General features: G+C 37.3%; 1 protein-coding gene across 9 annotated transcripts in view; it reads right to left on the bottom strand.

Moving 5' to 3' along the window:
- PICALM (phosphatidylinositol binding clathrin assembly protein) overlaps positions 1–22,447 on the bottom strand; it is a 68,722-nt gene that overhangs the window by 9,061 nt on the left and 37,214 nt on the right. For 2 of the 9 annotated variants that reach the window (XM_080911262.1, XM_080911266.1), the window contains exons 8-20: positions 21,124–21,165; positions 19,700–19,785; positions 17,674–17,797; positions 17,302–17,438; positions 16,767–16,870; positions 13,432–13,581; positions 7,887–7,994; positions 5,869–6,000; positions 5,749–5,779; positions 5,491–5,590; positions 2,955–2,978; positions 1,498–1,557; positions 219–323 (exon numbers count right to left, since the gene is read on the bottom strand). In XM_080911262.1, coding sequence (XP_080767388.1) covers positions 219–323; positions 1,498–1,557; positions 2,955–2,978; positions 5,491–5,590; positions 5,749–5,779; positions 5,869–6,000; positions 7,887–7,994; positions 13,432–13,581; positions 16,767–16,870; positions 17,302–17,438; positions 17,674–17,797; positions 19,700–19,785; positions 21,124–21,165 — 1,203 coding nt within the window. The remainder of the gene's footprint in view (positions 1–218; positions 324–1,497; positions 1,558–2,954; positions 2,979–5,490; positions 5,591–5,748; positions 5,780–5,868; positions 6,001–7,886; positions 7,995–13,431; positions 13,582–16,766; positions 16,871–17,301; positions 17,439–17,673; positions 17,798–19,699; positions 19,786–21,123; positions 21,166–22,447) is intronic. The other 7 variants (XM_080911263.1, XM_080911264.1, XM_080911265.1 and 4 more) reach the window with 7 other exon arrangements.

Genomic DNA, 22,447 nt, shown 5'->3' on the forward strand with positions numbered 1-22,447 from the left:
TAGCATGAAGTCATAAAAAGTTCCCACCTATAAAACCTATCATCTACTTATCAATTCTCTGGAATTAATCGATATTCTGAAAAATACTTGCATCAGGAAGATAAGTAACAAGTAATATCCATGACAAAAGGCAAGTTCAATGTATCTGTTGAGTGAGAGGAACTGGTGTTAGAGCCCTTCCAGATCAGCACATTACTAGTTATTCCCATCATTAATACCTGTGCTCCTGATACAGGGCCAAACGGGTTTGCTGGTCTCATGACAGGCTGGCTGTATATTAAGGTTGGTTGTGTCATTACAGGCACACTTCCCATCTGAGGAGGCTTAAAAAAAAAAAAAAGAATAATATTTAGTTTAAAAGTGTTGGCTTACATATTCATCACTCTAGAAGTAAAAAAGAAGGCTAACTAACAGGAATGAAAGGTTAACAGTACCTTTGCTCTGACTATAAGGACAAATTATTTTGTGTGCAAGTAAGAGTAATGTCTACGTTTCTAACAAGTACTACTGTCAATAGAGTTCACTCTTAGAAAACAGGTGGTGATGGCTCATGCCTTTAATCTCAGCACTCGGAAGGCAGAAGCAGATAGAACTCTACAGCTCGAGGTTAGCATGGTCTACAGAGGAAACTCAAGGACAGCTAATAAAGCTACACAGAGAAATCTTGTCTCAAAAACAAAACAACACAAAACTAAAAGTAGCAAATAAAGCCAAACATTTTCTATCAAACAGATTTGCCAAACTTAAACATTATAGTAAAAAAACAAACAAAAAACAAAAAAAAAAAAAAAAAAACAAAAAAAGGAGGAAAAGGAAAGGGGAAGAGATGACAGAAAAGGAAGAAAGTTTCCCCCAAGTCTCCAGGTCCTCAGGGTCTGTGTACAGAGAAAACTGTAGGATCTACATCTAAATAGTGACAGATTGCTTTTTGAGTATCAAATCAAATTTTATGTCACTATAAAAATGATCATAAACGACGGCTGATTTTATGAGTGTATACATATGAATAGGTGTTACATGCATGTTTCTGTATGTATAGGTGTAAATACACATGTGGAGGCCAGAGGTCAACTTCATGTCACTGATGTTAACAGACTAGAGATTGTGGGACGGTTCAAAGACTGGTTTGTACTCCAACAATCACTGTGTGGAAAATTGTTCTGGCCTATACCACATTAAGTTGACCCCTAAATAACTCAATCACACAATTCTGCACCATTAAGATGGTGTCACCTCATTACTTGTAACAAAACAGTGTGAGGCTAACATTAACATTTAAGCCACTTTGTAATGAAAACAACATATCCGGCAAAGTTATGAGTGGAAAAATAAATTAACACTGGACACACTAATCAATACCTATTTTACAACAAATCTTATGGCAGCAATAGTTAGGTCTTGGGCTAGTAGTAGCTATAGATAATCTAAGGTTGTAATAAATAATGTTAAGAATAAATTACTCTACTTTCAAAAGCTTGTATTTAGAAATATACTTACAATTCCATATCCTATCATGCCCGTTGGTGTAGTGGCAGGATAGGCCATTACAGGGGGTGCCTGATATGGCAAAAGAAAAGGCAAAACAGGAAATGTTAACTCCTCCGTCTCATGAACTTAAAGGATTGTCAGATTTCTATGTAAAACAAATTGCTAAGACAGCTATGATTAAGTGACATTTATGATTGCTGCTAACTGTGAATTAATACTCAGAAAAATATCAAAACTAGCAGAAAAGCAAAATTGCTAAAAGGAGAAAAAAAACAAACAAACAAAACAAAACAAAACAAAACAAAAAAAAAAAAAAAAAAAAACACTAAAGCTTAGACTTGACCATAGTCTAAGAATACAACATACTTTATTTATAGCTCATAGCTTTCAAAGACTCCAACAGAGTACTTGTCCTATCCACAGCTCCACCAAAATGGAAAACAAATCAAAATCAAACAGTCTACAGGTATTTAAAGTATCCAAGAGTTCCAAACTTTAAAGCCCATCTTTTCATAAAAAAAAAATGTTTAATATTTAGAAGAAGCACTAAATGTGTTTCTTCAGTACTAGAAGGGGAAAAGAAAAAAAAAAACTAACGATTCCACATCAATTAGGAACCGGAAGACGTTGAGTGGCTACTCCTATGATCACAGCTTTCACGTAAGCAGCTGTAGTTAGCTGTCTAATCTGTTCCAAAATTAACGATTACTTACGGGGAATAACCTAAGTTGACATTTTAGTGAGGATCCCTTGTCCTACTTTGTTTATTGAGGAAACATATTATCGTAGATATGGCTGCTGTCTTAACAATATTCCCTAAATATCACTCACAAAATGTTAAAACTGAATACTGGTGAAAGACCAATAACACAGCTAAAATGTTTGAAAACATGAAATTATGCAGCAGTTTGAACATATGCATGAGATTAAATAAAGCATAACTTTAAAAATAACACTAACGAGTGGAGTTTAGTATTCAGGTGAGCATGTAGGGCACATTGGTCTCTCCCTACTTCAAAACCAAGATTTACAAGAGCAGTAAGTCAAACTGCCAAGTACAGCAGAAGCCTGGAAGATTACATGCAATTGTTATTTGAAACATTACCACAATCAACATTTCCCTTCATTCAAAAGTCATTGAGTGCATGGTGGCAGCACAGACGCCCAGACACACAGACACCCAGACACACAGATGCCCAGCCATCTGGCAGCAAATGGCGGAATATTAAAGCAAGAAAGAAAAACTGGTATTTTCCATGCCACCATCAGAATCAACTCTGCAACACACCCATGAAGATCAGTAGATGCTAGGAATAGGAGTAATTTGTGGCACACTGAAATCTGATGTGAAAACAAGGAATAGCTGGAAGGTTATGAGATTCTGCTGCAGCCGTGGTTAATAGCATGCCAATTTATTGCAAAGAAAAAAAGAAAAAAAAAAAAGAGGCTAGGTTTTGGTCACTTACGTATTGTGGAAAATGCATGCCATTCTGTTTTTCCCAGGGAGAACAATTACATAATGCAATAACACTGGATTAGAGCAAGTACTTACACAACAAAATACACAGAGAGCATTTTAGTTTACATGTACATTCACTACCTAAAATTCTGGGTACTTTTTATATCTAATAAAAGAACATCTACTATCAAAACACTATCAAGGTTGATGATAAGGGAAATGAACTTTCAGCTACCTCCCCTTAAATACACAATGCTTTACTGTTTACAAATGTATTTAAAACAAAAAAAAATTTTTTTGACATCAGTAAGAAAGATCCAAGGATGTCCTCAAAATAATGTGACACCACATGTCTACCACAAGCGCAGGACCATCAATAAAAAGAGTTTGTGGTATAGCAAATATTTTAATAAAAGAAATGTATTTATTTACAATGTTAAAAATTTAAAACCTTGACAGTGTTTAAGAATCAATCAAAAGGTTAGAAATGTAAAAAAACACCATAAGCAGCAGTTTATTCTCAATGAGTTACACCACAGGCCCCACGTTAGCCATCAAAAATAAACTATCAATTACACACAAATAGGGAAGGAGTCTTAAGTGATGACCCACACTGACATATGATACACTGTTACTTTGACAACTTACAGTGCTAGATGGTTAGGTGTTTATTACATTCTATCAGTCAATCTTAAGGTAAATGTTATCTAAAGCTTTTGGATGAATACTGACTCAACATTAAATAAGCAACTTCGTATTAGTTCTAGTACTTACAGCACTACAGATATTATTAATGAAGTATCCTATCTGCAGTAAAAACACCCACTAACCTAACTGCTGCCAGCAGTTCTAGTCACTGAGGCGTGTTACAGTGCAAAGACACTAGATTCAGAATCACATTTCAACATAAATCGGCTTTTCAACAGCTATTCGTGTGGGGATTTGAAGAGAGATACATGTACTCCAACTCTCCTGAGAGAACACTACACTCCTACGCTTACTGTGAGTCATGTATGTGCACATGCTGTGTTTATAAAACCATGTAGCCAGACATGGTGTTAGAAACCTCTAATTCCAGCACTTGGGAGGCCAAGGAGAAGGATGTACATCTGAAGCTGATCTGGACCACTTAGTAAATTCAGAGTCAGTTTGGGCTATATAACAAAAGTTTTACACAGGCTCATACCTGCCTCCTTAAAACAAAACAAAACCAACAAAATTAAACTCGAGTCTTTCATTTTACAGTCTAAAGCTATTAACTCTTTAAAAAGGAGAGATGGCTCAGCAGTTAAGAACACTGACTGCTCTTCTAGACATCCCAAGTTCAATTCCCAGCAACCACATGGTGGCTCACAACCATCTGTATGTAATGGGGTCCAATGCCCTCTCCTGGTGTGTCTGAAAACAGCTACAGTGTACTATTATACATAAAATAAATCTTTTTTAAAAAAGTACATAGAATTAGTCTCAGCCCACAGTTTTAGCATATAAGTGACCTAAAGTAAGCAGAGTAGTGTCCTATAAAGGACTTTATTAAGCACCGTGGAGCTTTGTAACAACGGTTGGGGAGATTATACTATAGCACCCAAGTGATCAAAACCCTGCTGTCATCCTACTGAAAGGAGGAGTGTGCATTTCCCTGACTGAGGAAGACGGAACTTGGTAGATTAAAATAAATCAGGCCAAAGATGGGAAAGTAGCCATAAGCTATTCAGGGCCCACAGTGATTAAAAGCATCAATAGAACCTCTTTAGTTCTAGCTGCTACTTAACTAGTAAACACTGCTAATCAATATCTGCTTGCTGTTAGTGAACTTTATAGTCCCCAAATTCAACATTCACAGTACTTTCATGCACATGTGCAGAGGTATGTAAATTGTAACACACAACAGTTCAATCCTCAGTAAAATGGAATAAATTAGAGGTTCTGCCTCCAAGCTTTGGAATTATAGGCCATGCACCAGTATGTCTGGCTTAGAAAGAGGCTTTTCAGGATGTGAAATTACAACATAAAATATATGAATGAATGTTTTCCCTAGCAATGACACAATAGTTCAGTTATGGGGGGGGGGGGGGGCTTCAATCAAACACTGAATGGCCACAAATAATGAGAAGTAACTCCATAAACTATAAAATACTAAGAAAACAACTTGTTTACCTACCATCAGATCTAAAGGACATAGGGACTTTAGATTACAAAATTTGAGAGCAACAGTACAGTGATTAAGAGCTTCCTATCTGTGGCTTCTAGGCCACATACTAAGAACTGCAAAGCTGCTGCTCCTCCTACTGACTGTGCACACACCAAATGGGAGAGAAATAACAGCTTGCACCACACCACACATTATTTAGTAGAATGACATTAGCACGGAATCATTTTGCATACATGTTAGGGGTTAAAATGTGCCTGACAAAGATAGTCAGTCAGCTTTAAAGAAACAATGAAGTACTTAATAAAACTTAGCAATGATGTTCCCACTATGCCTAGTATGTTACCCCCTTGTTGCATGGTCAGGCATTAGCGTGTAAGCTTCCCCAGCTCACCATAGTCGCAGCGCTCCAGGCAGTTGTTGGCGCAACCTTTGGTTGCCAGTTAGATCCTCCCGTTAACTTCTTTTCACCTGGTTGACTCCAACTCACATCACTTTAAATAAACATAAACATAAACATATAATGTTTCTGTACTATATGAACATACACGAACACTTACAGTGCCAAGCTGACATCTCTATACATACTTCTGAAGTGAAAGTCACATCAGGTTCTATTATGATATTTAAATAATACAAATAAGACACTTACTTCTTAGTGGTTCCATTTCCAATGCCAAGATCTAGGAAAGAGAAAAGTATTTAAAAACTAGAATCAGTTTAATAAACAAGTTAAGCATCAGGATGACTGAAGAATCGAAGGACTACTTACTGCCCACAAGGTTGGCTAAAGATGAATCCAAATCATCAGACACTAATTTGTTAGGCGGCAATTTGGCAATAGGAAGACTCTGGTTCTGAGAGGCCACTGTTGGCTTGAGAAGTCCACCTAGTTCATCAAAGCCTTAAAGTTACAAACAGATGAAATGGGACGCGTAAGGAACTTCACAGGCTACAGCTTTCTAAAGGAGTTTCTCCCTTTTCTCCTTGCTTACTCACTGGAAGTTTTCCCAGAACACAGGAAATGCCCTCAGATGGAGAGAAGAAAACGCTGCCATCTTCAAGTGAACTTAATAGAAACAGTGTGTCTAAAATCTAATGACAATGTTATATCCAGGTTAAAGGGGATTATAATAAAACAGGAAGGAGATATAAATCCCTATTTCAGCAAAATTTTTCTAAACATTCAATCTTAAAGTCCCTTTTTTATGTTGAGAAAGACTATTTTATAATTGTAGCTGAAGAAATGGCCAAGAAGTTCTTCTCAGCACACACACCAGGTGGGAACCACCTGGAACTTGAGCCCAGGGTGTCCAATGTCTATGGTCTCTGCAGGCACGTGCACTCAAGGCACATACTTGCCCCCTCTCCAAACACAAAAATCTTTAAAAATTAAATCTTTTAACTTGGGAAAAAAAAAAAACTAAAAAAGAAAAAGAAATTTGACAGTTTTCAGTGCACAGCTCTAACTGGACCAGAACATCTATGTAGAGCAGGTTGACATTAAATTCACAGAGATCCACCAATCTTTGCCTTCCTAGCAGTGGAATTAAAGGCATATGGTAATATGCTCAGCCACAACAAACTTTTAAAAAGTGTGTGTGTGTGTGTGTGTGTGTGTGTGTGTGTGTGTGAGAGAGAGAGAGAGAGAGAGAGAGAGAGAGAGAGAGAGAGAGAGAGAGAGAGTTGATTCTCTCCTCCAGTGTAAATCCTGGAGATTGAGCTAAGGGAATAAGGCTTTGCAGATAAGCACTCTGACCACTGAGCCATCCTTCTCACAGGCCCAAGAAGGTGTATGCTAGAGAATTTCTCACCCTTCTCATACTTGGGGACAGAAGAGCCTAAGTCAGGGACTGGGGAGATGGATGGGTCAGTGGTTAAGAGTACTGGCTGCTCTTTCAGAGAGCCCGGGCTTAGTTCCCTTTACTACACGGTGGCTCACAGCTCCTAGAACTCTATAGTTCTAGGGAATCCAAGGCCCTCTTCTGGCTCCCAACTGTGCCTACATGCACATGCAAATGAGCTCTCAAATACAAAACTGTAAGCCTATTAGTACATACTAAATAAATTCTTAGTCCATACGACAAGCTTGCTTTTTACTTTATGGATAACTAATTATACATTATGTAACTAAAAACACTTCAATATGTTTTAAAGTTAAAATTTAATTGTTAGTCAAAGTCAGTGATCATCTTATAGGAATGAAATTAGAACATTAATGTTTCATAAGTACTTTATAGACTTCAAGCAAGCAAGAAGCATAAAGTACAAACCTCATTCTAGAGTTTTGTAGTTTTTAAAAAACAAATTAGCAGGTGCACTTTAATAATAATCACTACTAAAATGGTTTTTTAAAAAGCCTGTAGTCATAAACCTTTTAACACACTCCTTACTTATCTAGAAACCATCTAAACAAGTCAGGGTAGCACACACGATATCTTAAGTTTAAAAATAACCCCACACACCGCAACACCAAATGGTCGATGTTCACTTCAGTACAAGAAGAACGATGACCGGGAGGCCACAGCACATTCCAGATTGTTACTACCAATCTAGCACTTCACAAGAAATTGTTTTCTTACCATGCAATGGAACAGACAAAACCTCTCTAAACTCTAAAATGCTACCAAGAAAAAGGTAAAATTAATACTTTTTCGATTTCCCATCAAATGGTTTAGGGGAAGATCAATTTACTCTAGCTTCTAAACGCTAAAAGCAGCATGTTTACTATAGAGAATCTACATTAACATACTATCCTATTTTAAATAAAAACAGAAACTCTTTTCTTACCACCAGAATCTACAGCAACATTTGTAGATTTATTTCCAAACACAGATTCAAAGTCAACGTTAAGGCCAGCTGAAGGCTGTGGCTGTGCAACCGGAGAAGGACTGAATCCTAGGAAAAAGCAAAGTGCAAAAATGCTCAGCTCTCTACTCAACTGTATCACTAGTTAAATATGGTATCTGCAAGTTACCTTTACTAATGTTAACAGGATTGGGAAGGCAATAACTTCACTGAACACAAAGGCTAGTCTGAATGAGGTTCCCTCCATTATATCACATCCCTGTTTCTAAATAACCTTCCTGCCTCAGCTACCAAGTGCTGAGATTATAGGTATGAATCATTGAAACCACCCACTAAGAAAACTCAGAATAAGCAACATACACTGAATCATGAGTTTACTTAATCACAGAAATGAAACCTTTTCTTATAGTTTATCTTAATTTTGCATCTGGTAATTTCTTAAAACTTGAAGTCATCTAAAACACCACACTATCTCTCTATCTACACCCTCTGTATCCTGTGACTCTTCCCTACTTTACCCCAACCGTCACACATGTAAAAAAAGACGTTTTGCTATTACATTGATTTGTATGAGCCTGAGTATATGCTTATGGGCACGCATACAGTACAGTGTATGTGTGGAAGTCAGAAGACAACTTCTGAGTGCTAGTTCTTTTCTTCCACCATGTGAGCTTGGGATACAAATTCAGGTATCACTGCTTGGCAGAAATCACCACTGAGCCATATCACTGGCCCAGAAATTAGGGTTTAAGATAAACCTGAGAATTGCCAGGATTCTAGAAGTTGCAATCTTACAAATGTTTCTACCTGTTTTTAGAACATTAAGGAAAAATGATATTCTTCTTTCAATTCCCATCTCCTAGCTCAATTCAACCTAACATTCTTAATACTAGGAATGATGAATTTGGGGTCAAGTATGCTAATTAGCCTAAAATTAGACTGAAACACACACCCATACAACAGGACAACCTTACTCTTTCTTATTTTATCCTGGAGCTAATAGTGTTACCATAAGAAGTACCAATATTGAGTTTCTGAGGCCTGCTAATGCTGAGTTAACACAGAAGCTTTAATTGTCAGGTCGTATTTTTCTAAAGTTGAGTGTGTAGAATTGTAGAAGCTATAAAGAATTAAAAACCATCTAAAACTGTTAGGTCTATCGCATGGTTTGAGAAGCTTTGAGTCACTAAAAATGTTTAGGTCAACAGTCTGCAAAGGATCACAAGAAGAAATTCTTATGATTTATGTGAGGTGGTAGTCAATTGCTTCTAAAATCTCTTGCTTCCTAGGTTCTATCAAGTCAGAATGAAAACACATAAATAAAAGCACCTGATTTTAGAAGGTTAGCATTTCTATCAACAAGGGAGTTTCTGGAGTTCTACACAGATTCTTTCTCCCAGAGAAGGGACCCATCTTCAAAACCTCTCTTCAAATGCTGAAGAATATACAGAACACTGAACCTGGGTCCTTCGGAAAAGCAGCCAATGCTCAAGTCTTTAAGGTAATTAATTGAATAATTAAAAATAATTAGCTACAAGTGCAAAAAGGTTCAAAAGGAAAAAATTAATCCAAAACATATACCACCTCAAAGTTAAAAAAAAATCCTACATAGACAAAAATGTATTTCTAAGGTAATCATCTTTCCTGCATGTGCACACACAGACACAAACACACATACAAATGAGGTAAGAGATTTTCTTTACTAGTTCAGGGAATGTGATTAACATAATGCTCTTCTCTCACTTTTTTTGGTTACTTATCAGGATTATCAACTTTAAAATTTTTAAAGTTACTTAAAACAGAAACACAAAACCTCAAGGTTGAGCCAACAAGATGGCTTAGCAGGTAAAGAGCATGCCATGGAAGTCTCACATCCTGAGACTAATCACCAGAACTCCATAGCAGATAAAAGAGAACCAACTCCACAAAGCTGTCTTCTAACCTGCATGTCAGGGCATGGCATACACACACATCACAAACACATCTTACACATACAGGCACATAACACTGGTGGGCCACACTGGTGAAACCCTACCTCAAAAAACAATAAGCAAAAAACAAACCCAACTGACAGCATTACTTCAAAAGATACACTTTAAAAGGAAAGAGGAAGGGAGACAGAGAGGAGGGACACAGGGAAGGGAAGGAAAGAGAAAGAACCTATTCTTGCTTTTCCTAAGACCCGGAGAAAACTGACATTCAGTACCAATCCATAGGCAAGTATTTGGGGCAATCTCATGAGGACACAATAAGTGAACCTAGAGGAACAAAGTAACTAGTACCAGGACAGAAAAACACCCAACATCTCCTTAAACAGGCAAGCATGATGGTGCAACTAGTTCAAGCTCAGAGCTGCAGCGCTTACATAAAGATACACACCCACACCTGTGCTGGTCGTTGTCTAACGCTTGTATTGTGTTAACTGGGTTCCCAAAATTGCAGGCGAATCTACATGTAAGACGTCGAGGGTCCCTACTGAGTTGGTTCTGATTGGTAAATAAAGTTGCTGGCGGAGAATGGTTGGGCAGGGACAGATGGGACTTTAGGATTTGCAGGTAAGGAGGAAGAACAACTGCCATGCTGGGACAGGAGTATGGTCAGGCCTGAGAGGTGCAGAGGACGGAGCACACCAATCATGGGAGAGTGAGGGAAGAGACCTCAGGGCAGCAAAGACGGAACACAGACTTTAGTAAGTAATAATTCCGAGTGTCGGAGCAGAGGTGTTGGCCATGTGTAGGTTTGAGAGTAGCCCAGCTACTGAGCTGATTAAGGCATGCTAAAATATGACGGTGTGTGTGTGTGTCTTTCATTCTCGAACCCAGAACACTGGAACGGATAACGAGACACATATACCACTGCACTGGGGCAACAGAAGGAGAGGTTATGACAACTGCAATACACAACTGCACACAAACTGCTTTTCCTTAAAGAGAAACTGCCTGGGTTTGAAAACTGAATAGATCAAACAATTTCATCTAAGGCCAAGATTTTCTAAGTAATAGAACACTTGAATATCCAGTTAGTTGATTCCAGAATGTTACTGGGGTTCTAGTTTATCCTATATATCCACTTTATATAAACAGGAAAAAAATAAAGTTCTACTATATAATTTTTAAATATATTTACTTGTTTTACATGTATGGGCGCTTTGCTTGCATGTATGTGCAATGAAGACAGAAGAGGGCACTGGATCCTTAACAAATGAGATTACAACCAGCTGTAGATGCCCTTTGGGTGCTGGAAACTGATCTGGATCACCGGGAAGAGCAGCAAGTGCTCTGCACTGCTGAGCCAGCTCTCCTTTCCAGTTTTATTAACTAAAAGTAAATCAATTTTTATCAACTTGAACTTTTGTTGCTGGGCCCAACACAAATGACTCAACAACTCTACAGATAAAAGAATGCAAATAATTAGTTTTAAAGATGCTTAAACAACTTAGGTTAAGAAATATATTAAAAATTTGAAGCACTCCATTTATACAAAATTGCTTTCACGACAGTTTTGTGGTATTTGTAAATGTTTGGCATAGTATTATTAAACATTCACATATAAACTCATGACTGTTCCACAAGAATACCAACTTTCACAGACTCACAAAGACTAAATGTTTAAAGTTAGTCTTAAAGGAGAACTTAAATTCAAACAAAAATTTGCAGGAGTCCAAACATTTTTTTCGTATCAAATGTCCTTATAAATTCCCTTTTAAGGTGTCAAGAAACTCACTTCTTCATTTGTGCTGAACATATACATCTTTTACTTTGTTTTTGTGCTTTGAGACAGGTTTTACATAGACCACCCTGGCCTCAATTGTAGAGATCCACCTCTCTGCTTCCCACATGCTGGGATTAAAGGCATACACCAACCATGCCTAGACCACATGTATACACTGAATAACAATTTAAGGGAATCAAGTACTGTACATAAACACACAAAATTATCTGGGCTTATTTGTATTGTAGTACACTGACAAAAAACCACATGTGCAGGGCTACAAAGAGGACTCAATGGCCAAGAGTATTTGCAGCTCTTCCAGTGGACCAGAATTAAATTCCTAGCATCCAAATCAAGTGGGTCCTCGTTGCCCTTAACTCCAGCTCCAGGATAACTAATGCTCTCTTATGGCATTCAAGAGCACCTATACATGCTACATACACTCACACAGATGAACACATACATACAAATGAATAAATTTGAAAAGAACACCAAAGTTGAAATCAATGAATACAGAGCTTTAAATTCTACAAGCTAGGAATATTAAAGGTCAAATACACTCATGAAGGTATGTAAGTAATAAGTATAGATTAAAAGGCATTTATAGAATCATAACATTCTAAAAAAATAAAAATAAAAACAAGAATGGAAAGGGCGGGCACACAACTTAAAAAGCAAGTAAAGATTGAGCTAAGCTCAGTGGTATAAGCTGCTGAGAGTGCCCAGGTCCCTAGGTTCAATCTTCAAAACCAGAGCAGGTCAGGGGACAGGAAAGTGTGAGGAGGTAGGGGAGCAGGCCTATTTATTCTTAACAAGTTTATGAGAATAGAGCCAGCTGTTGTAGGATACTTTTTAAAACCCAGTACTTGGGAGAGAAAAGCAGGCAGATCTCTATGAGCTCAAGGACATCCTGGTCTACACACTGTGTTTCCCAAAACAGCCAGAGATACACAGTAAGACCTACATTGTGGAGAATGAGAGGAGGTTATGAAAACTTACTTTACGGTGGAAAAAAAGAAAACTTCTCGTATAATAAATCAACAAAGTAAGCCAGCAACAACAGGCCGCTCAGGAGATATAAGAGCAGTAGGGTAAGCTTGAATACTGACAAAGTTCTGACAAGGCACATAAACAAGGGACACAAGATGAAAAAGAAAAGAAAGGACTAGGGATGGAGGAACCAAACAGAATTAAAACAAAAGTCAGATAAAGCAGACCTACACTAAGACTCTAGCAGTTTTTTCTAACTTTAGTGTATAATTTAAAATGTATTATTTTCTACATAACTCAGGTAAATTTTGGCTTTTCGTATACTACAATGATGGCTTAATCAATCACTTTTCTAATTTGTCACTTAAAATGTAACACATTCTTTTTCTTTTCTTTTTCGTTTATCTTCAGACAAGCGAAGAAGTGACAGCCTTACAAAGGGGACAGGTATCATTCAGGGCAATGCAAAATTATGATCTGCAATAGTTTTAATAAGAATGCCTGCTCGCCTTCCAGGACACAGTACAAACACATAAAAACAGGTAAAGGCAGATGGCACTTTTATTAATTCTGCGAATCAACAGGATATTACACAAGATATTAATTTACAGCAGACAAAACAGAAAATTCACACAAAGAAAACTGCTTCCTAAAATCTACATTAAAATGTAACCAGGAGTACTTAAAGGATCTTACTACATTATCGCTTCAGATAATTAAGTAATCACTGCAGCACTTTAAAAGTAACTAGCACATAAATAAAAAAATAAACAAACAACCTTAGTATAGACATTAATTGGGGAAAAAAGGTTAAATGGTACTTTACCAACAAACATTTCATGAGTAGGTGTCCTAGTAGTAAAAGTGGATACGTCTGAAGAAATGGGAAGGTGAACATCACCACTACTTTTTGTGAGGAAAGGATTTAAGCTTGGAATGGCATCATCAACAGCATCTAGAGTAGCAGAGAAAGGATCTGTGCAGTCCAAGTGAATTACAGCAAAATGAAGAAAGGAAGTAATACATTAGTATTGTGATTAGTCAAAAGGTGCAAAGTGAAAAGAAGTAGTTATATTATTATTAATTTTACACACAAATATATATACATAATCACTAAGATGAAAGAGTTGTATTTAACACATAGAAATCCTTAGGGGAAAATTGTCTCCATTAATAACTGCAACAGATTACAGACATACTTCCTCTCCCACATGAGAAAGCCAATAGTCACATGGTTAAATGAGAGAATAACCACCAAAACATTTATGTACGGACCACTCACCTTTCACCTGTTCTACCTGAGAATACTGGTTTTGATGGCATAATCTATTTATCAGATCATTTTAATAAACATTTGGTAAATGTATAGTATGAATAAATTTCTAGAAGAATAAAATCACTTCAAAGTAAGATAAGAAACTGATTCCAATATTTGAAATATTCTTGTTTAAGTTCAATAGTCAGGAAACTAAAACAAAATGAATATAAGATTTAAGGAACTAGAAAGGACCTGCTAACAATTAAGAAAAGATTAAGAGATGACTGTCCACAGTCTGGGAACAGCTTTGAAAGTCTTGAAGTAATTTCTTACAGGACAATCGATGTCACCATCATAAATAGCCTCATTTAAGATAGCTGTTCTGGTGATGAAAGCTGTTTAAGATTTAAGCAGTTAACTAAATGGAAAAAAAGAAAAATAAAGCAAATATATGGCACCATATTTTTCTTTCTAACAGCTAAAATCAAGAGGATGGTTTTCTCTATACTTTCAACCAGCCACCTCTTTGACTTGTTGCTGCTCTGAGACTACAAAAATCAACAATAACCACACAAAGAACTAAGCTAGCTCACTCACTCAGTATAACAGGTACACTTCCTTTGAGGCAGTCAAATCAAGGTAAGCATTCATTAACTCTAAATATAACGACTTAAAAACCAGAAAAATCAAAAGAAAATAAGTTTAAATTTTTATCATAAGTACTTGTCTAGGAAGCAAATATTCCTACAGACTATCAATTCACACTAAGAAAATCAGTTCAAAACCAAAAATATAGTAATTAATTACTCAAACTTAAATGATTCTTTAACATCCTTCACATGCATGCAAAACCACACCAAAAATGCATGGGGGAGTGACAAAGTGCCAAAAAATTCAGAAATAAACAACAGTAAACAGTCAAGATATATGAAGGTGATTTTGGTAGTGAAGCCAGAATGCAATGTGCAGAGAACCATGCAGATGGCCTGGACTAGCTGCCTTGAGCGGCATGTGACAGGGTTTCAGGTTGGAGTCCATAGCTCCTGTGGCTCGGTGTGCCTTTTAGTTCCTGACAAACCAGGGTACTCCCTTAGGCAGTGAAGCATTGAGATCTGTGTCCCTTTGAAGTCAGGGAAGCATCTATCAGTTTGGCAGAACAATTAGTTTCAGACACTAACCCTGCACACCATGCCCAGATTGCAACCACCATTACATCACAGCAGCTGTCATTACATTCTGTTTTGGTAAGTCTGAGTGCTTGGAACAAACCTGCCTCAGTCTCAGTCTTGTTCAGAACCCTCTAGCCTGGCCTGGATCTCATTTCCATTGACCATATAAAGAACCCTAGCTTGATAAATAAGCACTGGTGCTTACATTAATGCTATCTATCCACTATAGTTCCTTGTATAATAAGGACACTTGAGCTCAGAGTTGACTAGCAGAGTTGGAAGTATCCTTTGAAAATACTTGATGATGTAGCAGTTTGTTGTTTTTTGAGACAAGATTTCTGTGCAATCCTGGTCAACCTGAACTCATTCTGTAGACCAGACTGGCCTCAAACTCCCAGATCTGTGTGGCAAGAACCTTTCCTGAATGAAAAAGATTTCAGGGGACCAATCACTGGGCAAAAAGTAGGTGGGACTTCCAGGTCAGAGGAGGGATAGGAGGAGGAGAACAGAGACTTGTAGCCTTTAGGAAGGTGAGAAAGCTTGGGGGACAAGATGTAACAGACTAGAGGCCCTGGTTAGATGTCTTATCTAGGTGGGCAGTTTATATCAGTATCAATTAGCTCTGAGTGTATTGTGTGGGCGATTTGTGGGGTGAGAATTGACTGATATAAATCTGACTGATAAATTACAAGCCTCTAGAGTTTTGATTTACCAGGTTACAGGGGTTTGTGACTGCTAACCACGAGATGAGCGGTCACTGCATGGGGCTAGCCATGGAGGCAGTGAGGACCACCGAGGCCAGAGAGTAGCCAACGTTAGCATGTCATGGAGCCCCCCCCCTTATTTAAATGCAATAGTTCTGTGTGCTTCTGCCTTCCAAGTCTCGGATTAAATGTGTCCCTGACCATTTATGATGTATAGTTTTTTAAAGTGCATTTTACTTTCCTGAGCAAATAGAAAAGATGCAAAACCGTGTATGCGCACTCATGGTAGACCGATCAGACAATAAGAAAACTGAGCATTTGTTCTATTCGACAAAGCACCGCAATTAATCTAGGCAGTGCTAATTAGTAGACAAGATAATAAGCACAAACTACTAAATATAATGGTGATGTTCTAACTTAAACTAGCTCCTAGACTGGCAAATCCCAAAACATTTTTTCATCTTTCTCTCATTATATCAAGTGTACTTGTGAGTATGGGTATAGAGGCCTGAAGCAGACACCTACAGTTCCCTTGATCTCTATTCAGCCTAAGTTTGCTAGTCATAAGATCGTGTTTCCAGTTAGCACTGAAAATCTGAAATGACAACTGGGCACCATAACTACCTGACATTTACATGGGTTCCAAGGAGCCAAATTTGCAAATAGCAGCAAGTACTTGAACCACTGAGTGATGTCCCTAACACCCTTAAAACTTTGGAAAAGTAATCTTGCCCATTATATTTACTTTCTGTTTTGTCTTAGACAAGTTTTCTTCACACTGTGCTCCATTTTGTTCGTTTGTTTTGAGATGGAGTTTCTTCCTGTAGATCAAACTGACCTCAATTTCACAAGGGATCTACCTGCCTCTGCCTCATTAGTGCTAAAATTAAAGGCATAAGCCACCAAGCCCAGCATTCAGTTTGTATTTTTAAAGTCTTCGTTTTTCTACCCTGCAAAAAGGGTAGAAAGATACATAATGCAAAGAAAAGATAGAGAGCCACACACGGTCTGAAACACCGTGAACACTCACCTCCCCATGTCCCTGTTCCCTGAGGAACAGCTGACATAGCATGGACAGACGGGTGAAAGGTTGGCTGCTGCAGATCAAGCAGGTCATTTGGCAGCTTGGATGTGCTAGGAAATATTTTGAAAAGCAGTTTTATTTCTAGATAAACTTTGCTTTAGTTTGTGCTCTGCCCCCACCACCGCAAAAAGATGAAATAAAAGTGAAAAGCTTCAATATAAGCCTAGAAAGACCAGTGGTATGTTCCTCATAATTCTAAAGAGACCCAGAAAAATACTTGAGCATCATGTCTTAAGTTTCTTTTGAATTGTATTTCAATTAATAACTAGTAATTTAGCCATATTCTATTTCCTAAGCATACAAAATATAACCTTATTAATTTATATTTAGATAGTATACCAAATGTGTTATTTATTAGACCTTTTGTAGTAATTTGTGAATACAAAAATCACAAATCAAAGCGAACTCAGAGAATGTAGAAGACATGCAGTCTGAAGAATGCCTTACACTAATACTCAGACATCCTTACTGCCCACTGTACCTGGTAGAAGAACTAGGGGTAGAAAACATGTCGATGGCTGGTGCAGTCATTACTCCTCCCGCTGAGCTGGACACAGGAGAGGCTGCAGTTGTTAAAGAGGTATGCGGTTTCTTTGCAAGTTCTTTTAGACGCTGTTCCTGTTGGAAAGGAATTAAGCATAAAGAATCTAAAACTAGATCTGTTGGTACAGACTCTTAAAACAGACATTTTCTAATCTTGCTTTAATAGCTGAAGGACGCTCCCTGACTTTTCACTCATGAAAAATAAAACAGTTTCAGCCTTAGGACTGCTAACACATTTAAAAACCCAAGAGGTTCATTTATATAATGACCCCTACTTGTTCTTCTGAGAAGAATGCCCATACTTACTTACCTTTAGCGCTTTTAAACGAGCCTGTTCTTCCTCTAATGCTGCCTGTTTTTCCCTTTCGTCCACTTTGGTCAGAGATAATCCAGTGCTTGCCAAAGAAGAGACTGCATTGGAAAGTGTTGTAGCCCTAAAGTAAGAGAATAAAAGTAATTTGGCTTTGTGCTAAACTCTTCATATCTAAAAATATATCAAAAATACAAATATATAAAATGAAGTGGCCCTGCTTTTGACATACTGGATTTAAAATTAGTACTTCAGATAGACCCTTCTATTCAATGACCTAGAAAATTCAACAATTTTAACAATGAAATGTGTTGGTTTCAGAGTTAAATATCAGACTCTAGAAAAAGGGTACAACACTGGAATGCATAGCCTCTCCCAAGGCAAAGAAGCAATAAGAAAAACTTCACATTCCTAAAAGAGTCCCAATACTACAACAACAACAAAATTGATGCAGTTTCTCAGAGACAGCTCCTATGCCATTAGCACCCTGGTTCTGACAGCTCTACCACATGAACACACCAACACTTGAGTACCAATAGCAGTTCATCTTCATCTAGGCTTGCTTCTCCACAACAATACTCACAAAACCTATCCCCAGTGCATGCCAGGTTCCTTCAAAAGGAACAGTGACTTCAACTCAGTCACTCTGTGTGACACCTTCCTATGGCCAGAATTTTCTTTTCAAACCTATTACACATGCACAATTCATTACCCCTCACTTTCCCACTTTGTAAACTTTTATCCATACTAAACCATGAACCAACACTAAATTCTAGGATAAAGAACTACACCTGGCCTCAATGGACGTCATATAATTAAGACAGAAATAAAAGGGTCAATCATATAAGTCGTAATGCATGTGACGTCCCATAATCAACTGGTCAAAATCTTGATTATACCAATTCTAAGAACCTACTATAAAATGAGAACCCTGCACTCACGCACAGGCGGAGTCTCTCAGTGTAGTGCAGACTGCCTTAACTTACTATACAGCCCAAGCTGAAGGCAAAGCTGACTTCCTCCTAACCCAACTTCCCAAGTTCTAGGATTATAGGTGGGAGTCACTGTACCTGAAATTGTTTGAAATTTGTTACTAAAAAGGGGAGAAACTGACACAATATAAAATAAAAAAGAACCAAAGGAAGTCTTATTCTTTACTTTATACAGTATTTTAAGTAAAAGAGGTAAAATCTTCATAAAATGGTAATTATTCAATTATTACACCTAACCAAAAAAACTGTATTAAAGGATCAATAAGAGATCATTTCTATTATTTTTAACTTGATAAACTGGTAAATTGCCAAAAGTTGCACTGAATAAAACAGGACATGACAACAATCTCATCAAAAGGTACAAAAACTGAAATATGATCTCAGACATTCTAGGCTTGCTTCCTGGTGTGACTACTGCATCCACCGCAGGGAAGTAAAAGTTGACCAAATTAATACAAAATCATCCCTTAATTTTGAAGCACCATATGCACCAAAGCCTTTTTATGATCAAGTTTTATATTAAAACCACAATTCTGATCCAAAGCATCAGTGTTTTCACCTTAAAGTATGTCAACACTGAGTGGTTTTCAAGAACTAAGCCAAAAACGAAAATGAACCCCATGGAATCCTGTTACTAATTACTAGTGATGGTGACACTCATATCTGTTAGATAGGTTTTATTTATTTATTTTTCCACTTTTTTTTAAAGGAAATATTTTTATTAGATACTCTGTATTTACATTTGAAATGTTATCCTTTTACCTCACCCTGCTCCCATCCCACCTCCTCCTCCAGTTGCCTTCATAAAGGTGCACTCCCTTCTGGTCCCTCTCTCCACCCCATTGCCTTGTCATTCCCCTGCATTGGGACAATGTGACCTCTCTGGAACAAAAGCCTCTTCTCACACTGATGCCAGACACTGCTAGTTAGATAGGTTTTAAAGATTAAAAAAATTACCATTTGAGCTTCAGCTGGTTTCATCTACTTCTGAAAAAACTTGCATCTTCAACTGTCAAAAAAATAAGCATACATACCTGCTTGCAGCTGTGGAATCTTTGATTTTCTTCCCTTCCAAGGAAGCTAAATGTTGTTCTAAAGCATCAAGAAGACTGCTGGGGGCCTGAAATCACACAAATATCAAGAGTTCCATAACTCTTACGGTATTTGACAATATAGCAAATGTCATCTCACATAAGAGCAACAGAAACATATATTCCTCATGTACTAATTACTGGTGGGCATTTTTTAGCTACAATAATAAAAATAACAATAACAACAACTACTACTAATGCTATTATTATTGGAACATAAACTAGTTGAAGTTACTAATAAGCATCACCCAAAATGTTAAGAACTGAAGATAAGCCAAACCTAAGAAACATGTAAGGACCTAAAATTTCTAAATATTTAAGGTGTAAAATTTAAGCAAAAACGTATTATTGAAAATGTAGCAGATACTTATTGTAATTAGCATATAAGACAATGGGTTTCAGGACTTGCAAGACAGTTCTTCAGGGGCTAATGTCACTTGCAGTAAAAATAGAGAACTGAAAGGTGTCCTCTGACTTCCAAAAATGTGCTGCGCCATATATTTTTTGCCTGCAGTCCCAAATACAGCAGACATAATTCCAGGGATTCAATACCCTTTTCTTGCCTCTCTCTCTCTCTCTCTCTCTCTCTCTCTCTACACACACACACACACACACACAATTAAAATAATAATAGAACTACCAAAATGAACCAGCTATAATACTAAATCAACATACCAGAGATACTTGCTCAGCCATGCTTATTTCTGACTGCTAACAATAACTAGTCTAACACCAGTCTACACCTCTATCAACATGTGACTGGATAAAGAAATGTGGTATACATGCACAGTGAAATTTTACTCAATTGTAATGAAAATCATGATACTGTCAGTAAAATAGATATAAGTAGAAACAACCAAGTTAAAACAAGCCAGACTCAAATATCATGTTTCCTACTATATGTGAAATATAGGTTTAAATGTGTGTTTATGTGCTTAGGAGTTGTGCATGAGTATTTTCAAAACTAAATAATTTCGTCCTGGAAGGTGAAGGGAAGCCTGCAAGGCTCATAAATATTAAGGTAACTTGCCCCCTCCTTAGGGCTACAGAAGTAGATAACTAGTGAGTATCTAGTAGAAAGGACAAGACTCTAAGCGAAACTGCCTGACAGCTGGGTAGACGATTTCAGAGACCCAATCTTCCTGGATCACTGCACATGCTGGGCTGAACTTTCCATGGTGCAACCCTTGTGGTACAGCAGAGTAAGGGATCAACTGACCAGTCTTTGTGTCCTAACGTAAAAACAAACCCCCTTCAGCAATCTAGCACGACATTGATATATAAGGAAAAGCATTCCACTGAGAATCTTACTCATCTTGGTGCTGCAGCACACAAGACAGTGACTCATGCTCTGACAATCTACTCACCTGTGAAAGGTCTGGAATATCTCCTCTGTCAATTCCAACTTGCTGCAAAAAGAAATGCTATATTTAACTCGTGAAATTATAATAATATGAATGTTACCTCTTTATGTGCCATACAGTAACACTGGGACAAATGAGCATGTCTATGAACAAGTTCTCTGGCACATTAAAAAAGAAAAAGAGGAAAAAAACAAAAACAAAAACAAATCCAATGACATCAACTTATCTTAAACTAATTCTCTGTCCTTTTATTCCCCATGAAAATGCTCCCTCTGACAGTCACCATAGACAATACTTTTTAAATATTTTATTTGGGAGCCAGTGATATGGCTCAGCAGAGAAGGAACTTGTTACCAAGCCTGACAACCTGGGTTTGATCCCTGGGAATCACAAGATGAAAAGAGAACTGACTTACACGAGTTGTTAATCTGACTACCACACAAATGCCATGGCATTCAAGTGTCCACACACACAAATAAAATACGTATTTTTTTAGAAGACGGTTTACTGTGGTAAACAAAATTTCCACAAACATGAAGTGACACTGAACCAAGGACATAACTACCTCCATCAAGCCTCAGTATGTCTTTTCATGGTGTTGAGGCACTAGATCCCTCTCAGCAAAAGCAATTACAAAAACAAAACAAAACAGCCATCCTATGTAGTTAAGGACCCAAATTAGGAACATGCATTTCTCCCTTGACTAAGTTTGATATTCTAATTACCCTCCTTTTTTTTTCTCAATTTTTAAGAGTCTTAGAATGAAGTCAGTAGAGTTTAATTCATTCATATTTAGATACTAATAATTCATCAGTCTAACTGAGATAACTGTTCTCTTAGAATATGCTACTGTTGCCTTTAAGAACTAAGTCTGCAATGACACCAAAAGTCAGTCTCATGACATTTTAGAACAGAATTTTTCATATTTCTTAGATCAATGAACAGATAATATATCCCATCTGTGTCAGACATAACCTGGAGATACGGAAGAGCTTAAAATGTATGGCAGTAACTATAACTTCCAAATACAAAGAAGTTAAGTGACCAGAAAAGAAAATCAACTAATTGAAAGTAATTTGAAAACTTTACATACACCCTACCTCCTTATGGTTTTAATATGCGACTGGTGCTAAGGAAACAGGGAACAAAACAGATTCCCACTTAAAAAGCCTTTCTGGATCAAAGCAAATTTCCATAGGTGTCATAAAACAAGGTCATTCTATTTGCTAAAGAATAAACTATCAAAGGGTCACTAACTTTGCAGTTCCAGAGTAATGACTTTAAGTGATCAAAATATCCTAAAGAGGAGACATTTCTAGTAATGACA

Source organism: Micromys minutus (genome assembly GCF_963924665.1).
Source record: "Micromys minutus genome assembly, chromosome: 2".
Lineage (NCBI taxonomy): Eukaryota > Metazoa > Chordata > Mammalia > Rodentia > Muridae > Micromys > Micromys minutus.